Source organism: Macaca thibetana, chromosome 3, assembly GCF_024542745.1.
Source record: "Macaca thibetana thibetana isolate TM-01 chromosome 3, ASM2454274v1, whole genome shotgun sequence".
NCBI classification, from domain to species: Eukaryota; Metazoa; Chordata; class Mammalia; order Primates; family Cercopithecidae; genus Macaca; species Macaca thibetana.
This window is the reverse complement of record NC_065580.1, coordinates 143,531,888-143,551,686: the sequence shown is the minus strand read 5'-3', so window position 1 is coordinate 143,551,686 and position 19,799 is coordinate 143,531,888. Positions and strand designations below refer to the sequence as shown.

Sequence of the window (19,799 nt, the reverse complement as noted above, 5' to 3'; positions counted from 1 at the left end):
CTCGCCCGGCTAGTTTTTTGTATTTTTTAGTAGAGACGGGGTTTCACCGTGTTAGCCAGATGGTCTCGATCTCCTGACCTCGTGATCCGCCCGCCTCGGCCTCCCAAAGTGCTGGGATTACAGGCTTGAGCCACCGCGCCCGGCGGATATTTACTTTTTAGGCAGAGACAACTGGCCTCGCTGCTGAATCGGTTGTAGTTACAAAAAGATGAGCCATCAGTAAGTGTGTCTCGACTTATGGAACGGAAGGAGACTGTCCTGGGTTTTCTCCTTTCTGTCTCTGCACCCCCAAGCCCCTGCCAGAGCTGTACCCCAGCCCGGGAGGAAAGCGTCCTTCCTGAGCGGGGCAGAAGCCGCCCTTGGCCTTGAGGCGGTGTGGATTCTGATGCGGCTGCCCACGGCTTTGCTGTCTCCACAGGCAGTTCTTATGGAGCTTCAGGCTGCCGGGGGAGGCGCAGAAGATTGATCGCATGATGGAGGCTTTTGCTTCTCGCTACTGCCTGTGCAACCCCGGGGTCTTCCAGTCCACAGGTCAGTGTAGCGCTCACAGCCTGGCCCCTCGCCAGGCACAGCCTCCAGCTCTGGAGGGGGCGGTCCCAGCAAAGCCCAGCGTGTGTTCCTGGGGACCTGCCTTCCCTGAGCGAGGACGACCTGTGGGCCGGGCACCTCTTGCAGGCGGGCCCCCAGCACGCGGGGTCCCACTGTCCACTGGAGGTTCTGGCTGAGCCCAGCACCCCGGACTCGTTGCAGACACGTGCTACGTGCTGTCATTCGCCATCATCATGCTCAACACCAGCCTGCACAACCACAACGTGCGTGACAAGCCCACGGCAGAACGGTTCATCGCCATGAACCGCGGCATCAACGAGGGCGGGGACCTCCCTGAGGAGCTGCTGAGGGTGAGCTCCCCAGCCCGCGGCCGCTGCCGTCTGCAGGATCTCTTCGCTGGGAGCGGCCGCAGCGCCTGGGACTCCAGACGCGCCTCCCGAGTCTCCTTGCCGCCCTGGTCCTGCTGCGCTTTCCGCGCGGCGGCCGCTGGCCTCTGTGTGAATCTGAACTGGCTGCTGCTCTTTCCTCCCTGCAGAATTTGTATGAGAGCATTAAGAACGAGCCATTTAAGATCCCGGAGGACGACGGGAACGACCTGACGCACACCTTCTTCAACCCCGACCGCGAGGGCTGGCTCCTGAAGCTGGGTGAGCCGCCTGCCCACGGGACCCGGGCGTGACCCCTCGGCCCACGGCAGCAGCCCCTCGGGTTCCTCCTAAGCTCGTCATGGGAATGTAGGAACGCCCCCGCCACAGGCAGAGACGTTAAAAAGAAACGCAGTTAAGCCAGAACCCGCTCTCGGTAGCCGCACGGCCCACGGCTGCTCCTCTGAGCCGGGGCGTCAGAGCCATGTCCGCGGCAGAGAGGAACGCCCGGGCTGCACGGCCCGTCCCAAAGCACTGCTGAGTTAGCATCCAGAGCCAGCCAGGGCAGCGTCCTGCACGAGAAGCGAGCGCGTTATCCACAGAACCTGTGTGCCTCTCTCTCGGTTTGGTGTGGCTGTGATTTCTGACGCGTGGTTTAAATGTGCCTTCTTGTTGTTTTCCTTCTGCCTGTGGCTCCCACCTTTCTGTTCTGTGACGGGCTGTCCCTGCTTGTCCTGCTTTAGGAGGTAGGTACCCAGTGGCTTCCCGCCCCCCAGCGGCTCATTCCTCTCGGTCTCCCCACGTTGGTCTGTGTGAGCTCCGCTGTGTGGCTGCCATTCATCCGACCCATCTGTGGACTTGCGGGCCGCGCCGTGCACGGTGCGGAGAACGCTCCACCCACCCCAGGGGCGGGGCTGAGAGAGGCCGGGACCTGGAGCACTCGGGGATGCCGTGTGGGAGCCGGCTTGCCCCCACCCCGTGTCTCCAGGGGTCTGCAGCAGTAGAGAAGCAGCCAGCCAGCCCTGTCCCTGCGGCATCACCCTCCACCCCATACTAACCCAGCAGCTCATGGAGGGATTTCGGGAGCTCTGTAAAGGCCCCTGGAGCGATTTAGGGCACTCGCGTGCGGTTTTAGAGATGCGGAGGGGTGTTTTGCCTGTGGGGCGGGGATGGTTGCCGTGTGCCCACAGTGAAGCCTTCCAGATGCCATGGCTGGGCTCACGCAAGCCCTTCTGAGAGCAGGCGGCCACCGGGCAGCACATAAGACCTGGAGTGGAGTGTCCTGGTGATTTAAAAAAAAATTTATCAGTCGGGTGCAGTGGCTCATGTGTGTAATCCTACTGCTTTGGGAGGCTGAGGCGGGAGGATTGCTTAGGCCAGGAGCTTGAGACCAGCCTGGACAATATAGTGAAACCCCGTTTTTACAAAAAAATAAAAATTGGCCTGGCACGATGGTGTGTGCCCGTAGTCCCAGCTACTAGGGAGGCTGAGGCAGGAGGATCGCCTGAGCCCGGGAGGTTGAGGCTCCAGTGAGCCATGACTGTGCCACTGCACTCCTGCCTGGGCGACAGAGGGAGACCTTGTCTCAAAATAAATAAATAAATAAATAAAATAACAATTATCGAGGAAGGATGAGACACTGTGTGACAGGCACAGGCTTCCTCAGCTGGTGGAAGGGATGTGAGTCCCACAGGTCTGCCTTTCCCATTAGGGTCTTCGACTTGGCCATTGCTCTTTGACTTTTTTCTGGCTCTGCCGAGGTTTAGGGGAGTTCTAGGTATTTGCCTGAAAACCTCGCACCATGGTCTTGGGCTTGGGTGCCTGAGAGACCAGATCAGATCACTTCGTGTGAGGGTTCTAGAGTGAGGGCGGGGGGGATGTAACCGGAAACAGCAGCAGGCGCTCTGGGGACGGGATAAGTGGGACGTTCGTTTGATTAGATGCCTCCCTTCTGGTTCCTGCATTGCCCCCCAGTGTCCCCTCGAGGGACAGTGACGCCGTCAGCCTGCCTGGCAGTTAATGTGGCCTGTGCCACCAGGGAAGGGTCGGCTCTGGAGATGTAAATGCGTGAATGAAATGAAGGCACAGCAGAGCTCGTGTTATCTAACCTGTTTTCTGGTTGGGCAGATAAACAGGCCACAAAATGAGTGCACACAGTGCTCACGGGAACCAAGAGCTGGCTGGGTGCCGGGTGCCAAGCGCGGGGGCCCTGGAGGGGCTGGTGCAGCTGGCATGGCCTCAGTGTGGTGGGCGGCCCGGTGAGCGGCTGCCACTCTAGGGTGCTGGCTTCCTTGCCCTCTCCCACCCAGGCACCCTGTGTGCCTACTGTGTTCTCAGAAGCACAGTTCGAGACCAAAGGCTGGCGAGCCAGGGCCCTGGCTGGAGGCAGACGAGACGGGTGCAGGATCTAGAATGCTTCCAGGCGTGCGCTGAGCGGGGAGCGCGACCTGACTTGGCTGTATTTTTACTGTAGATTGGCTTTTAGAGCAGGTGGTCTTAAAAAGGCCAGGATGCTTTGCCAGAGCGTAGGAACCCTGCTGTGTACACAGGCGTGGCTTATGATTGTTGGTAACTTAAGACTTTGAGTCTTGAATCAATTACCACACACACACACAAAAAAAACAGGAGGTGGTCCAATCCAAGCTATCATGCAGAAAGTGTGTGCACGTGCTGTGTTTGTGCGTGTGGATCCGTGTGCGCACCTGCCTGCTCACGGCAATGAAAATAGAAACTTGCAGAGAGAAAGTGGCTCCCGTCTGCAGGTTCCAGAAACCAGGCTCTTGTCTGCAGGCGAGAATGCTGTGTGGCGTGGCCAGAAGCAAGCACGAGCAGAGCCTGCTGGGCTCTGAGACCAAGCTCACCACCCACTGCCCTGGGCCTGCAGTCCTGGTCTGCAACCATCCCCTGGCCCTGAGGACTGGACAGGGATGGGGCTGTCCATGGGGGGTGTGAGCAGGGGACCTGAGGGTGGAGCTGAGAGGCCGCCTGGCAGACCCCTCCCAGGCAGACCCCTCCCAGGCGGACCCGTCCCAGGCGGACCCCTCCCAGGCAGACCCCTCCCAGGCGGACCCGTCCCAGGCGGACCCCTCCCAGGCGGACCCCTCCCAGGCGGACCCGTCCCAGGCGGACCCCTCCCAGGCGGGCCCCTCCCAGGCGGGCCCCTCCCAGGCGGGGGCCAGGTGGACAGGCTAGTGGAACATACAGGCCCATCGCTGTCAACCATGCCGGGAGCATGGAGGAACAGAGCAGGTGCTGGACAGAAGCACACAACCTGGGGGCTCCTGGATGAGCTCCCCAAGAACTGGAGACTCAGATAGCTGGGCAGGGAGAAAGGCCACAGCTGGGGAGCCAGGAAGGGCGGCCCCTGCAGCCGCCCAAGGAGTTGGGTCTAAAGCCAAGTGCAGTGGGACCCTTTGCAGGGGCGTCAGGCCGGGAGGGACACGATCGCCACACGCTTTTGAAAAGATGCCTCTGGCTGCTGTTTGGGGGCTGGCAGCTGGCACCTGTGCAGCTGGAGCAGGGCCTGCTCTGGAGTCTCTGGAGGGAAGCAGAGGCGACTGTGACAGCGACCGATGTCAGGGTAGTGGAGTTGCTGTCAGCTGATTCTGCCACAGCAGCTCGAGCTGGAGCAAGTGCCTGGAAGGAATCAGCACTGTCCCCCTGTCCCCAGGGTCTCGGGGACATAAAATGCCTCTCCCTGCTCACTGGAGGACTGAGGGACAAGGCAGGGTTGCCCCCAGGGTCTTCTGCCCTCCCCTGTGGACTTAGGCCTCCCTGGTATGCTGCAACGGAGGTGGGGAAGGTGAAGGCCGAGGGCTTGCATGGAGCATGGAGCCCGTGGTGACAGGGACACGAGGGCAACAAGGGCTTTGGGCCTTGCTGGGGCCTGGCTGGGTGTTCAGGGGACCAGTGAGGCGGCCCCACACAGTTGGGGCAGTGGGTTCCAGACGGAGCAGCTTGCAGGGATCAGGGAGTGGAAGCCCCGCCAGGGCTCAGGAGAGATGTTGGGGGCAGGGTTTGAGGGCTGGGGAGATGCAGCAGGAAGCTTGGGGGGCAGATTTGCCCAGACCAGGGTCTAGATTTAACAGGTGGGCTGGTGGGACACTGATGAGACTGGGGCCTGTGGGGAGGCGAGGAACAGCTGGAGACTGGGCTTCTGTCCCAGGCTGGCGGTGGCAACCACATTGCAGGCTGCCTTAGGCATCAATGGAGGATGGCAGTGCTGAGTGAGGCAGGGGCCGGAGGATCCCAGAGGGGCTGCGGAGACCCCTTCCGGCCGCCAGTACGGCTGAGCCAGGCTTCCTGCCACCTGCAGCTGGTTCCTCCTCACCCAGGGTCTCTGCACACCAGGCCCCGAAAGGGAAACCTTTCGGGTGATCCGCAGAGCCCTTCTCACAGCATCTTGCCGCCAGGCCTCAGCGCCTGTGCTGGCCCCCACACAGGGAGGCCGCTCCCCTGCCAGCCTGTCACAGAGAAAGCCGGGTGAGCTGCGCGGCGCTGGGGAGGCGTGGGGCAGAGCGGCCTAGTACCCCAGGGAGCACTGAGTTCATTGCCCCGCGCGTGCGTTTCTTTGAATTATTTAAAAAACAAACACAGGCAAGGCTAGCAGCTGAAGTCAGTTTGTGTCTGCTCAGTGTTTAAGGATCAGAGATGTCCTTCCCTTAGTGAGAGGAGGGCAGGTACAGATAGGGGTACGCGCGTGCGCTCCAGATCTTGTTACAGAATTAATTCAGTCTCACGATTCCCTGGGCCCAGGGGTGATTGAGTTTGGGGGATCCCAGGGCTGCCCAAGGGCCTCTGTAACGTGACAGCCACCTGACATGGTGGGTCAGGCCCTGGACAGAGCCCGGCGAGCCGTCCTGACTTCATCACGCTGCCATCTCATGTGGAGAAATGACGCCATCCATCCCACTAACTCCCAGGAAGCGAATTGGAGTGCGGTCGTGTCATCAGGGGGCCCCTCGGTGCCGTGGAGGGGCACCGGTGTGGGCGGGGTGGGTGCATGCGGGGCCCCGCGGTGGGAACGCCGAAGGGCACCTAAACCCGAGCCTGGCGCCTGGCAGCCTTTCTGAAAACGCAGTGGTCTGTGCAGGTCCAGGGCCCCCTCTTGGACCCGCGGGCTCCCTGTGCACGGAGCACACACTCACGGGGCCCTTCTGCTTCTAGGAGGACGCGTGAAGACCTGGAAGCGCAGGTGGTTCATCCTGACTGATAACTGCCTCTATTACTTTGAATACACAACAGTAAGTAAGGTTGGGCCTCCTGGTCGCCTCCCGGCAGTCACGGAGCTGCCCTGGGGCCGAGGGACCCCCAGGCTGGTGGCGCACAGTGAGCGCCCGTGTACTTCTCTCTTGTAGGATAAGGAGCCCAGGGGAATCATCCCGTTGGAAAACCTCAGCATCAGGGAGGTGGAGGACCCCCGGAAACCCGTAAGCTCCCTCCTGAACCTTCTCTCCTGCCAGCCACCTGGGAGCCATCCTCACTGCCTGCAGGGAACCTGGCCCCCAGCCCCTGTGACGGCCTCCCCTCTCTTTCTCCACCAGAACTGTTTTGAGCTCTACAATCCCAGCCACAAAGGGCAGGTCATCAAGGCCTGTAAGACGGAGGCGGACGGCCGCGTGGTAGAGGGGAACCACGTGGTGTACCGGATCTCAGCCCCCAGCCCGGAGGAGAAGGAGGAGTGGATGAAATCCATCAAGTGAGCGGGGTTCGGGGGCGGGGCCAGGCCTGTCTTCTCATGCTGGTTGGAGGGCGGAGGATGTCTGGAACGTGGATGCTTCCGTGTGTAAGAGCGGACCCTCTGCCTCCAGAAACCCGATGCTCAGATCTGAGCCTGCGGTCCTGTCCCAGGAGCCTCTGGGGCTGGTGGGGAAGGGAAGGTCTGTGTGTCACCCACGACCTAACCTGCATGTTTTCCTTCTTTCACCAGAGCCAGTATCAGCAGGGATCCTTTCTATGACATGTTGGCAACGAGGAAACGAAGGATTGCCAATAAAAAATAGCTTTCCTGGCTACAAGACCCAGGTAAAAGACCCAACCCCAGCAGAAAGACACCGCGGGCCGCCCCTCCGCGGAAGGCGTGGCAGGGAGGCGGTCGCCCAGCGGTGCAAGCTGCTTCTCCAGAGTGTACCGTGGCCCAGATGGCATCCCCGAGGCCGCATGCCGTGGCTGGGGTCCTGGGAGGTGGTCGCCCTGCAGTGCAAGCTGCTGCTTCAGAGCGTACTGTGGCCCAGACTGATCCTCGAGGCCTTGTGCCGTGGCTGGGGTCGTGGTCGGCTGCGCGTGTCCAGAAGTATTTCCTTCCTGCGACCGTCCCCGGCGGCCCTGGGGGGAGAAGCCAGGACAGCAGCTTCCGCTCTCTCCACAGCAGACACCGGACGGATTCCACAGATGGGAGCCTCACTCGTACCATGCCAAACGCATTCACTCGGGGCAGTGTTAACCATTCTAGAAAGCCACTGTTTTATAGCAAAACAGGAAAGGAAAAGCTACCAGTTTTTTATTCAGAATTTTTTCTCAGATATATAGGATTATAGCTTTTATATGCCTTTTTATATTCTGAAATTATAACAAAAGATACTTTCTAACAGTAGTATTTTTAGAATGGCAGCTATAAAGTTAACTCCTGGACACAAGTATATACTGTGCACTGAAAAAATATCCATCTAGACGCAGCACCCAAGGGGAGGGCTGGGGGACACTGGCACGGGGGGCCACGTGCAGCCCTGCCCTGTCAGGCTGTCAGGCAAGCCCCGGGGGCAGCAGGTGGGCTCTGGACGGGCTCGGGGAGGGATGGCCATGGCACTTGGGGGCTCCAGGGTGACTCCCATGTGGCCTCCCTTCAACCCAGGCTCTTTGGCCCCACAGGTACTTTAAGCGAATCGTTAAAGTGATAACAGTTAATGGTTTGGGGTGTTTAGCCTGTAACTGCTAACTCCTAGGAAACAGCTTTTCCCTGGCCACAGATGGTCCATATGCTGAATCACGTGAAACTGCTCATGTTTTGTTCAGACACACGCACGGCAGCGTTTCATACAGGCCAGCGGAGTCCATGTGGACCAGCTTTTGACCATACTTGTCGCTATTTAAAACCTGTGGCAAAATGAATGCTTATTTTACAGACCTTCTAATTTGACCAGATTTCTTAATGAATAGACACAGAAGTAACTAGAAACAGCCTCACCCCAGGTAGCGTGCCATGTCCTGAGACAGGTGCCCTCCCTACGAGGAGGGAAGAACAGGCCCTGGGGTGCAGAGGCCCGGCACGTAGGGTGTCTGGGGAGCTGAGAACCCCAGATAGACACCGGTGGTGGAACTGGCGAAGCTCCACGCCCGCCTGGGAGGTCGTCAGGTTGCTGTGGATGTAAGGATAGCAGGTGCCCGGTGCTTCACTCAAGCAAGGGTGGATCTGGGCCCCACCTCCAGAGAGGGCACAGGGCTGGACGGGGGCATTGCGTGCTTGGGCCGACGCAGGCCGGTGGCAGGCGCTGCTCTGTCGGGAGATTTGCATCCCCAGGACCCTGTTGCACACGGGGCTGTTGGGCTGGTGGCTGGCGTTTCCTCCACGGACTTCCTCTTCCCGCCCCACCTGCACAGGCACACCTTGAATCTGCACCCTCTGGAGGGCATCTGTACTTCTGCGCAAAATGCCCAGTCCAGAGACCAAACCTCAGACTGTGCACCTAGGCTTCCTTCTCAGCAGCGGAGACTGTTCCTTTGAGTTGCCTTGAAGTGGAGGCCGAGCGGCTGCGGGCCCTCCGCCTCCCTGCGGCTGACCTTGATGTAGCTTTAAGTCGCACTAGACTGCAGAGGGGTCCGAGGCCAGAAGCCCCCGTCCTGCATCAGACTTTCATTCCCAAGCTCTTAGGCTTTGTTACTGATACCTCAAATTGGAAATTTTAGTTCTGAGAAAGGCAAGTCAGCGTTCTTGAAACCTGGCTTGTAGATATGCAATTCTGGCCTCCAGTCTTCCATGAAAATAAACGCTGCCTGGACCCCCCCCCCCCCCCCAGACCACACACTGACGGCCGGCCCCGGCGGTGCCCACCCCTCAGGCTGGCCCCGCACCCAGGACTGGCCACAGCCAGCTTTGTCAGCATGTCATGCTCAGACGAGCCGTTTCCTTCTGACCAACCCAGGTGTGACCTGGGGATGCGGAGCTTTCTGTTTTGGGTGTCGGGAGCCGCGGCAGGAAGGAGTCTCCAGATCAAGCTCCTCTGCTGCTGTCGTCTGGGAATGAGCTTCACCGGGTGGTGGGCACCCGGGAGCCGCGCAGAGGCTGTGGTGCTGAGTTAGACTCCAGGTACTTTGTGGTCAGAGTGTTACAGGAAATCGCCTAGCTCCAGGCTGTGTAATGACAGTATTAGCATAAAGGCCGTGCAGCCATCATGCCTGCTGAGCCTTGAGGCAGGCCTGGTCCAGAAAACTCTCTGGGTCATGACTACACAGGGCCAGCCGCCACCAGGACGGCCCTGAAGCAGGACATCTGTTTTTGTCCCTCACCCTGGGCAGGCCCTGTCACAATCACGATCCTCCTCCTCCCCGCCCCGATGTCTGAGCACAGGGCTCGAATTGTTAGTCCCAACTCTGGCCAAAGACACTTTCTTCCAGAGACAGAGGCCAGGAGGCAGCGACGGGAGCCCGGTGGGGAGGCGGCGGCTGCCACAGCCCTTCCAGCCTGTCTTGCTGGGCCCTGGTTCACATTTGAGTTTAATTGGACTGGCCCTGGACCCAGATAAGCAGCAGTGTCTTTGGGGTCACAGAACATTTTGGGGCAGTTTAATGTGGTACCAAACTGAGTGAAACTAGGAGCTGTTTATAGATGGAGCAGCACTTAGTGCTTCATAGAAAGCAATGCCTACTTTTAAAGTTACAAATGCAGCTATCTACATAGATGTGCTTTGCCGAGAAGTTAGGTCTGTGGTAGACCAGAAACCACAAATTGACTTTTTTTTTTTCTTAGAAAATATTTCTATTTGCGGAAAATACAGTAATAGTAATGTAAATAATGTACATCTATTGATTTCTGGAGTGTTTGTTATTCAATGTATATACTGCCATGGCTCGCATGAAGAAACAGCCTCCCTCTCTCGATATTTGGTTGTAAAGTGAACAGTAAGATTGGAGGGTGGATGGCTGTCAGTGCTCTTGCAAATACTGTGTTCACTAAATAAAAATCACATGTATTGTTACAACAAGCCTGTCTGAGACTTGGTTCTTTCCAACAGATATTGTTGGGTCCAGCAAACACCCCTCCAGTTTTCCTTTGCCCGTCCCAGGTGGGATGGCCTGGCCGAAGGTACTGACTTCAGCAGGAGCACTTGAAGGTTTTAAGAAAGTGAATTCAGATGACAGGAAGGAGTCTGGAAGCAAATGGGGAAAACAGCAGTAAAAAGACGCCAAGTGTGTGATTTGCTGCCATTTATATACTATAGAAATTTTACATGCTGTATATTTACAGTGGGGCAAGTGCTTTTTTAATCTTTAAAAAAACAAAGATCAAACTTTAAACATCTCTGAACAACACAAACTGTATAAACCATACAGATTATTCAGATACAAACTGTATTAAATACAGTTTTCCCCACTCCATCTCCTGATGCAGGACCAGTGAATTATAAGTGTATCACAGTTTGATAGCATATCCATATTAAAAATAAAATCACAGTATGATTGTGTCTGTAACTAGAAACTCGAAGGGACCAAGCAGACAACGGAGACTCCAGTATCAGTGAAGACAAGAGACGCTGTATCAAAAAGTGTTGTGTAATAGAAACATACTGTCGGCTTTACAAATCATGTCTGGGTTATACATTCATAATGTAAATACTCATCATAACTGGGAAATTGATTGGAACAGTTCCACAAAGTTCAAAAACAGAACTTGTCTATAAAATACATCTTCAAATCTTGAATACAACTAAAATAAGCAAATTAGTTTCTAGTATCAGACATTACAGAAAACAGACTGCTCTCCAAAGTCTAGGTGAGAGCTTGTGAGTTTTTAAATAAGTCTTTAAATTAAATATACACACTGTCAGTTTGTACTTTTGACAATTCCATGGTCTCCCGGTTGGTCTTGCACCAGATGTCTAACTTGGAGGAACATTACATGAAATACAAGTAATCGACCTGAGTCTGTAATTAAGCAGCATTTGAGATGTTCTATTCCAGGGCATTATTTCAATGGGATTTATATACACGGTATTTTACAATGGTCAGCAGTGGTAGAAAGTGTTCGTCCATTTGGAATAAGGGTAATTAAGAAAAGGTAAAAACTAAAAAAAAAGTTCTCCATGGTAAAATCTGTACAGTATTTACTAAAGAAGCACCACGCAGATTGGAACAGAGTTATTTTCTATCTTTATAATTTAAGCTGGGCTGGGGATGGCTTCTGTTGAACGCGTTGAATCTGAAAGACAAGAGGCGCCGGGTTAGTGAGTTGGAGGCAGGCGGCGGCGGTGTCTAGGGCTTATTCCAGACGCCCTGCCAACTGCTCCAGAAGGCTGGGGAAGCTCTTCCCTGAGGAGGTCACTCTGCCTTCCTGGGTGGAAGTGAGGGAACCGGCGGTGCGAGCGGCTCAGCCAGGGAGGCGCCATCTGCTGGGCCCCGCCGCCGCCAGCCCCCAGCTGCCTCCTCCACCTCCGTCCTCACAGCCCCTCACTTGGGAAGTTTAGCTCCTTCCTTAGGGTTGGGCCTCTCCCTTGAGGACACATTGATAAAGCCTGTTAATTAACGGCCAGTTAATCCACAGACTCTTCACTTGGAAATTCATTTTAAATTCCTCTTGCTGACTACATGTGACAGACACATTTGGACAAAGTTTCCTTTCAAGGGAAAAATGATTCGCTGTCCCCTTTACGTCCACAGGGGTCAGGTATAAAACCAGTGACTCTCCCAGGACCCCTGTGAGAATTGACCCAACACAGCCCTGCAGCTCTGAGGTCTTGATCTGCTACTCGGCCACCTTCCCACGGTTTTGTACAGTGGGTGCTGGGTGGGTGCCGGCTCCAGCTCAGTGCGACCTCGGGGCGCAAACAGCAGCACAGGGGCCAGGATGGGACGGGGAGGGAGCAAGGCTCCGCTCTCCTGAGGTGCCTGTGCTGGGCACCGGGCCTCTCCCTTCCCAGATGTTTATCAAAGGCCTCTGGGCTCGGCTGCTGTGAGCCAGGTTGGCTTTTCCCAGTGAGGGGCAAGGGAACAGGGCAACTCCACCTGCGTGAGGGATGCGGGTCTTCCCAGCCAGTAATGCAAAGGTGACGAGGTGGAGGGTCTAGGTCTGTCCCCAAGCACGTGGCCTGGGTCTGGGCTGGCTGGGAACCTGCCGGGGCCTCTCCATGGCTCTGCCCATTCCTATGGGCCCAGCCCACAGGCAGAACCACAGAATAACTCCTCTGCCTGAGTCCCCTCAGCGCCACCACAAACAATGAAGAAACAGGAAAACAGCTTACCATAACTAGTGAATTTTTTGTTTTGAGGCTGAGTTTTCAATCACCTAGAAAGCAAAGGTCAGGAAAGAGATTTTAATGATGGTTGCAAAACCGCCAGTGCCTCTGCTCTGCGTGTGCATTAAGTGGCTATGGTCAGTCACTGCGGTTCCCTGTGAGTGGCTGAGGCCACTTCCCCGCGAGGTGAGCAGGGATGTCCCAGCGCTCAGCTGCTGCTCCCAGGGTTTTACTGACATCAAAGGGTTTACGTGATGACTGAGACTGAGGGCTCCATCCAACCCACGCACACCCTGGGGTTAGGACAACAGATCTCAGGCCCAAGAACTGAACTGGGCGGAACAGAGCCAGAGGAAGAGTCTGAAAGAGAAAGGCAAGGAGACGAAGTCCAGGGCAGAGGGGGGCCTGCAGGACCACAGGATGCTGGGTGAGGCGAGGCCGGGCACCGGCCTTCTCGGGAGGACAAGAAAGGCTCCTCAGTCTGTGCTCGCAGCAGAAGCGCCAGCTGCAAACCCTGTCATCAGTGCAGTGGGATGGGCACAGAAACGCAGGCCACCACACACACGCCTGACCACAGCACCCAAGGACGGGCACGGAAACGCAGGCCACCACACACACGCCTGACCACAGCACCCAAGGACAGGCACGGAAACGCAGGCCACCACACACACACACACACACACACACACACACACACGCCTGACCATGGCACCCGAGACAGGACGCAAACAAGTTCACGTTCAACCTCCCTCCTGCTGGACCAGCTGCCTTGGGGGCTATCACTGTCTCCCAGCAGCCCTGGCTGGGAGCCCACGATCCTCGGAGCCCGTACCACACGCAGAATGAGCCCATTCACCGCATCCTCGGGTACCAAGCAGCCCTCACGAATCCCCTTCCCCGATTCGCTGAAATGGGAAGGCAAAACCAATTCTGAAACGTCCAGAATGTCTACAACACAGACAGCAAAGGCCCGCCGGCTCCCCGTCCTCGCTGGCCCCCTGCCCTCGCCGACAGTGCTGGTACCTGTCCTGGGCTCCGGCTATTTCCCCAGCACTCCACAGGCAAGTGTGCCCCATGGGGCTCACCCCGCAGCCCCGACTCTCTGTCACACACTCTAAGGACCGTCTGCCCCTCAATCAACAATGCACACTGGCTCTGGGCTGCTGGCAGGGACAGGCCTTCCCCAGAACACACAGCTCCACCTAACCCACGACACAGCCAAGAAGCAAAGGCCTCAGGGCAGCCCTGATGATTCGTCAAAAGTCCCTGGGAGGAGGGCATGCGCTTCATACATGAATGCAAACAACTGGCGTTCAGGTAGGGATGACCTTCTCTGTGAAGGGACAAATAACATTCTCCGCTTTGCAAGCCACACAGTCCCTGCCCTGCTGCAGCCACTCGCCTCTGTCAGGCAGTGACAGCGAAGCCACCGGACAGCGTGCGAACGTGCCTGGCTGTACCCCAATCAAGCCACAGACACTGCAGTCTGAACTTCACATCATTCTCATGTAAAACGCATTGTTGTTCTTTGGGATTATTTCCAACCACTTAAAAAGGTTAAAACCATTCTTCACTCCAAGTTCATACAAAGCCAGGTGACCGGCGGAAGCTGGCCGCAGGGCTGCAGTTTGCCAACCTCTGCTCTAGGTCCACTGACTCGAGTGACATCCACTTCTAACAGCCTCACAGCTCCTCTCCAGGACCAGCAGTCACTGGACACCAACCAGAGAGGAAGTGGGGAGGCTGCCTCAAGTGCAGTCAGAGTACAGCGCGTGGCCACATGACAGAGACACAGCCCCACAGGGCAGAAGAGAATCTAGGACCCCTGGCAGTGACAGTCCGTGGCCCGCCACACCGTCTCTAAGGCGTCAGGCAGAGGCCGATGCCCGTGCTTCTAACGACCCAAGCAAGCAAATCGGTACCGAGCGTCAGGGCACACTCAGAATGCTACAGGTTTAAGGATTCAGGAGAGTAATGTATATACTGCAAAAGTATTTCTATCAAAAATGCTTTAAAACCAAGAGTTCTCGAGACCATCCTGTTCAACAGAGTGAAACTCTGTCTCTACTAAAAACACAAAATTTAGCTGGGCGAGGTGGCGGGCGCCTATACTTCCAGCTACTCGGGAGGCTGAGGCAGGAGAATGGTGTAAACCCGGGAGGCGGAGCTTGCAGTGAGCTGAGATTGCGCCACTGCACTCCAGCCTGGGCGACAGAGCGAGACTCTGTCTCAAAAAATAAATAAATAAAATAAAATAAAATAAAATAAAACCAAGATTTCTGGTCCTTTGTGAGGCAAACACTCAAGACGCCCAGAGCCATACGTTCCAGGGCTTTGGTGACACACAGGTGGTGCTGCCCTCAGTCCTGTGTCACTTAGGCCTTCAATAAACGCTAAAGGTTTGGTGCTAAGGAGCCAAACTGGACAACAGCACCGCACTGCAGGGACGAGCACTGAGGCCGGACCCTGTCTGGCAGGGTGATCTGAGTAACTGCAGCCTCTGATGCCACCTGAGGTTTTCTATGTATTACTCGCCCTTTGCAAAGAAAATGTATTAAGAAATAGTTTCTATCTTCTTAATTCCAAGTATCTCCTCTTACCCTGGCCATACTCAAAGAGATGACACCTGTCATCCCTGCTTTCCATCCGTAAGTGTTTCGTTTTCTCACGGAAAGGTCCGACGCCTTCCAGAGGCGGGCCACCGGGCAGAGGAAAGCCGCCCTGGGCTCTCCGGAACTGGGCAACAGTCTCCAAGCTGGCGGCCCTGGGTAAGTGCAGTTCTGAATCTTTAACAAAGTCCTCTGATTTTCTTGAATGTCTCTTCTTTTTCTTCTTCTTTTTTTTGTGTCTGTGGAGGTCAGCGTCAGAGCACGCTGCTGAGAGGTCTGAGTCCTGCTGATGCCTGCAGAAGCAAAAGCCAGAGTTCAAACCCCTAAAACGCAACACCACCAGCAGCAGACCCTGGAGCCTGGCCTTTACACCCGTTCACTGAGAACATTCACCGCGCAAACAGGCACAATTCTTATCTAATTAACAACGTCGGCCAGGCATGGTGGCGCACACCTGTAGTCCCAGCTACCCGGGAGGCTGAGGCGGGAGGATCACTTGAGCCCAGGAGGTTGACAAAGCTGCAGTGAGCTACGACTGCAACACTGCACTCCAGCCTGGGCAACAGAGCCAGACCCTGTCTCAAAAATTTAACAAGTCTGCCTTCAGTATAATGACTGTTTCAGCCCAGGGTCATAAATTCACCAACTTCAGCTCCATTGCTGAACAGCCCCACCTCTGCTTCAGCTTTCTCAGGAACTAAAGTTGTTGGACAAACACTGCAAGGAGGATTCTGCTAGCTTTTCCCCAAACCAGTGGTTACTTGAAGGGAAAGGAAATACTGAGCCTCCCTCCCTCCCATGTGCCTGAGACACCTGGCAGCAATATTATTTTTTCCCTCAAGTAACCACTGCCTATTTTCCCTATGGCTTTTGCTAATCTTTTCCCCTGGTTTCAATTTCAAGAGATGTCAACTAAAATTACTAATTCTGTTCCTGCTCATCCATCTCATCATGGGTAAGTCATTTTCAAGACAATCACTCACCAATTTAGCTTTTTAAAAATACAAAAACAGGCCAGGTGTGGTGGCTCATGCCTGTGATACCAGTGCTTTGGGAGGCCCAGGCAGGAGGATCACTTGAGCCCAGGGGTTTGAGAACCACCTGGGCAGCATAGCGAGACCCTGTCTTTACAAAAACAAAAAATTAGTTGAGGGTGGTAGCACATGTCTGTAGTCCCAGCTACTCCAGAGGCTGAGGGCTGAGGCAGAAAGATCATTTGAGCCCAGGAGGTCAAGGCTGCAGTGAGTTACGATGGCATCACTGCACTCCAGCCTGGGTGACAGAGGAAGACCCTCTCTCTCAAAAAAATACAGAAACAAATTTCCCAATTGAATTTCAAGTTGAAAAATGGAGACAAAAACAAAGGCCGAGGAAACAAAGGTGTCTCAGATGCCCACGCTGGGCAGGAGGGCAGGAACAGGAGAAGTGCACCTCCTGTTGTCTGCCTACCTCACAGCCACTGAATTTCAGGAAAATATAACACATAGGAAAACAGAACTACATCTGACAAATAATAATATTAACACCAATTCTAAGGTCAAAGACTCCCAATTTTTCATTTATGGAACAATGCATGCTTACTCCTGGAAGAGTTATAAAGCATTCACCAAAAATGGCACTATCATTTTGAAAAAGAAGGTTGTTAGGCATTTAACGACACCATGAAATAAAGATACAGCTTAAAAACAGGGCAAATTTTTACAAATCTGTAAAAAGAGTGGAATCTCAAGACCTACAGAAATGAGACATAAATCAAACGGATACAACTATGGCCTGGCCCGTCACTCGTTCCTGAGTCGGGTGAGAAGGGACAGGCCCCACTGCTGACAGCGCCGCCAGCCCCGCGAGGAGCACAAGGCCCCAGGCTCACCTGGAGTCGCGGTCTCGGTGTTTGTCTTTGGATTTCTTTTTCTTCTTTGATTTTTTGTGCTTCTTCGCTTTAGGCTCTTCTAGAGGGTCCTTCTGTTCGCTCCTCCGGGCTTTCTTTTCGACATGGCTGTCACTGTTTTCCACGCTGTCGTGTCTCCGTTTCCGTGACTTTACATTTTCGTGTTCGTGAAACCGATCAGAGAGGTTACAGTTGTCTCCAGCTACAAGTGCAGTTCTGTCGTGGGAGAGGCGGTCAGGGTGCGGGGCGAGGGCGTGGGGCGCTCCTGCACGGGGGCTGCCAGGGCGGTGCCGCTCCCTCTCCCGGGCCGGCTCGCAGCCCCTACGGCCCCGGCTGTGGTCCTTGTGCGGCCGCTCATGCAGCCCGGCCCGCTCGTGCTCGCGGCCGCCGTGGAAGGGCTTCCAGTCCCGGGCGGCGTACGGGGCGTACCTGTCATGGTAGTACCGGCACCTGTCCCAGCGCGGCCTGTCGGCGTAGAACTTCTCCCGGCCCCAGCCATGCTCGCCCTCGGTGTAGTGGTGTCTGACCCAGTCCGGCTCCGCCCCACTCCGGTGTCGGGAGTGGTGGTGACTGTACCTGCCCAGAGAGCGGCGCTCGCCGGGGCTGGGCCTGTCGCCGTGGCCGGGGTGGTGCTCCGCAGCGTGGCGGTCCTGGCGGTCGCGCTCCCGGGGGCACGTGCGGCGCCGCCGGTGGCGGTGGCCCTCAGTCTTGCTCCTGCTCTCTCTGGCGGGCTCCCCGCTGGACGAGCGCTCCCTCCGGCTGCGGTAGTGGCCTCGGTCCACCTTTCTGAGGCTGCCGATTTTCTCCCTCACCGGGGAAGGGCCTGGAGCTTTCGGCGCCGCGGCGTCCTCGCCCCTCTCGCCGGGGCTAGGCTCTGCGTCCCCTTCCAGGTGACCGGCCGGGGCCGCCTCCAGCACAGGAGCTGGCGGCCCCTCTGTGGCCTCGGGCGCGCCCGAGCTCTGGGGCAGGTCCTGAGCGTCCCGGGCATGGTCCCCGCTAGGGTGAACAAGGAGCGGCTGCTCGCAGGGCTCCTCCGACCGCGCAGGCGGAGCCGGACTCAACCCCTCCGGGGCTTCCGCCGTCGCAGAGTCCCGCGGGCCCTCCGCTATCATCCCCTTTGCGTCCTGGGACAGCGGGCTCGCGTCGCCCGTTAAGCTCCTGGGATCACACAGGTCAGGGGGCGCTGTGTCCCCCGCGATGTCCTGCCCAGCGCCGGGCGGAGGCTCCTCGGGGGCGGCAGCCAAGGCCTCCCAGGCGCCTTCTTTGGTAGTGGGAGTGCCGGGATCCAGGGGCGGCGGGGCCTTCTTGGTGCTGCTGAGGCTGGCGGCCGCATCCGGTTCCTCCAGGGATTCGGCGGCGGGGCTGCCAGGCTGGGGCTCGGGGTCGCCGTCCTCGGGAGGGTCCCTCTCTGCTCCAGGTGCACTGCAGCCCCCAAACAAACAAACACACCAGTTAGCGTGGGTTTCACAGGCTCGTGTCATTGCATTACAGGGACAAACACTTCAAAACGTTCACTTGCTATTTCGTCTCTTTAAATACATCTCGCTGAAGCCCAGTATTAGGCTAGTACTACCATCTCTGGAAACTCCCAATTTTCTGTTTCCCTTATTAAACAAAAATAAAATGTTTTATCATCAAGCCCAGCTCCTAGCCTATTTTTCAAAGCAATAATCCTACAGTTCTAGGCTCTTCCTGTTTCTGGATATTCCTCTAGTTCTTCCAATTCCTCTATTGTTTTGTTTTGTTTTTTGAGGGCCAGAGTCCCACTCTGTTGCCCAGGCTGGAGTGCAGTGGCGTGATCTCAGCTCTCTGCAACCTCCACCTCCTAGGCGCAAGCAATTCTCCTGACCCAGTTTCCCAAGTAGCTGGGATTACAGGCGCCCGCCACCATGCCCAGCTAATTTTGGTATTTTTTAGTAGAGATGGGGTTTCAGTAAACCTTGGGTAAGCTGGTCCTGAACTCCTGACCTCAGGTGATCCTCTCACCTCAGCCTCCCAAAGTGCTGGGATTACAGGCGTGAGCCACCGCACCTGGCTGCAATTCCTCTAGTTCTTCCTAATAACCAAGACTAAAGAAAAACCTCCAGTGATGACAGGGCTTCCTCCTTTAACTCTGGGCTCCCTTTCTCTAATTTCTCTTGAACCCTCAAAGGTAGAGCGGCTACCTCCAAACAAAGCCAGCAGCTCCTCCAATTACTGACAAATTGTGAGAAATCAGAGGCTTTAGCAAAACTTGCTGTAGTAAATTAACTCTGTCCTTTGATTCCCACAGAGCTTTCAATATGTCCTCAGGGTTAATAATGAAAGCTGCTGTGGCCTGGGCTTGTCTGCACAGCCATCTACCTCACCCTCATGCTACCTGGCCTAGGAAAGGCCGGAGTCCCCTGGCCGAGGGAGCGAGTGTCCAAGCCGGCCTATCCTTAGGTTGGGAATGAGCATTCCCTGCCTGCAGGGTTCACCCCATTCCGTTTTAATATCTAAGCCCTCCTAACAGAGGGCCTCAGTGAGGGCACTCCCAGCTGCCGGGGGCCATTCTGGGGTTGCCACAGTGATGGGAGCCCCACCAGCACGACGAGCAACCCCACAGGTGAGTGCGTGCCAAGACAATGCGGGTAAAAACTACGGCTGTGTTACTGGCGCGGTTTTCACCGACACTGTTTCCAGGAAGATACCTAGTCTATAAATCTAGAGTCCATCATGCTGTGATTTCATCACAACTTCACCACAAGTTGTTCGCCATGAGAACATGACTTCCTGATGGCGAACCTGCGCCTGGCACCGACTATGGTGACATCTGGCCGCGCTCTGAGCTGTCACTCACAGCCGACCTGTGCAGAGACGCGAGCACTGCTCGCACACAGGCTCTCGCCACAGGGCCGTCCTGCCGGGTTCTCCGCATGAAGCACTGTCACTGCATGACAAGTTCCTTTCCTCTTACTCTGGA

At 56.0% G+C, this 19,799-nt stretch overlaps 3 protein-coding genes across 5 annotated transcripts in view; 1 reads left to right on the top strand and 2 right to left on the bottom strand.

Annotated features, from left to right (window-relative positions):
- The window catches only part of CYTH3 (cytohesin 3), a 114,646-nt gene extending 104,541 nt beyond the window's left edge, over positions 1 to 10,105 (top strand). The window contains exons 7-14 of one of the 2 annotated variants that reach the window (XM_050784137.1): positions 419 to 531; positions 751 to 899; positions 1,085 to 1,196; positions 6,081 to 6,157; positions 6,272 to 6,343; positions 6,458 to 6,612; positions 6,844 to 6,938; positions 8,511 to 10,105. In XM_050784137.1, the coding sequence (XP_050640094.1) occupies positions 419 to 531; positions 751 to 899; positions 1,085 to 1,196; positions 6,081 to 6,157; positions 6,272 to 6,343; positions 6,458 to 6,612; positions 6,844 to 6,916 (751 nt within the window). In that variant the 3' untranslated portion in view covers positions 6,917 to 6,938; positions 8,511 to 10,105. Of the gene's footprint in view, positions 1 to 418; positions 532 to 750; positions 900 to 1,084; positions 1,197 to 6,080; positions 6,158 to 6,271; positions 6,344 to 6,457; positions 6,613 to 6,843 lie in introns of both variants that reach the window. The other variant, XM_050784136.1, reaches the window with a different exon arrangement.
- The window catches only part of RAC1 (Rac family small GTPase 1), a 396,460-nt gene that overhangs the window by 254,561 nt on the left and 122,100 nt on the right, over positions 1 to 19,799 (bottom strand). The gene's annotated exons all lie outside the window — the stretch shown is intronic.
- USP42 (ubiquitin specific peptidase 42) overlaps positions 10,320 to 19,799 on the bottom strand; it is a 59,494-nt gene continuing 50,014 nt past the window's right edge. The window contains exons 15-18 of one of the 2 annotated variants that reach the window (XM_050783941.1): positions 16,838 to 18,277; positions 14,959 to 15,260; positions 12,365 to 12,408; positions 10,320 to 11,325 (exon numbers count right to left, since the gene is read on the bottom strand). In XM_050783941.1, the coding sequence (XP_050639898.1) occupies positions 12,401 to 12,408; positions 14,959 to 15,260; positions 16,838 to 18,277 (1,750 nt within the window). In that variant the 3' untranslated portion in view covers positions 10,320 to 11,325; positions 12,365 to 12,400. Of the gene's footprint in view, positions 11,326 to 12,364; positions 12,409 to 13,372; positions 15,261 to 16,837; positions 18,278 to 19,799 lie in introns of those variants that run through there. The other variant, XM_050783940.1, reaches the window with a different exon arrangement.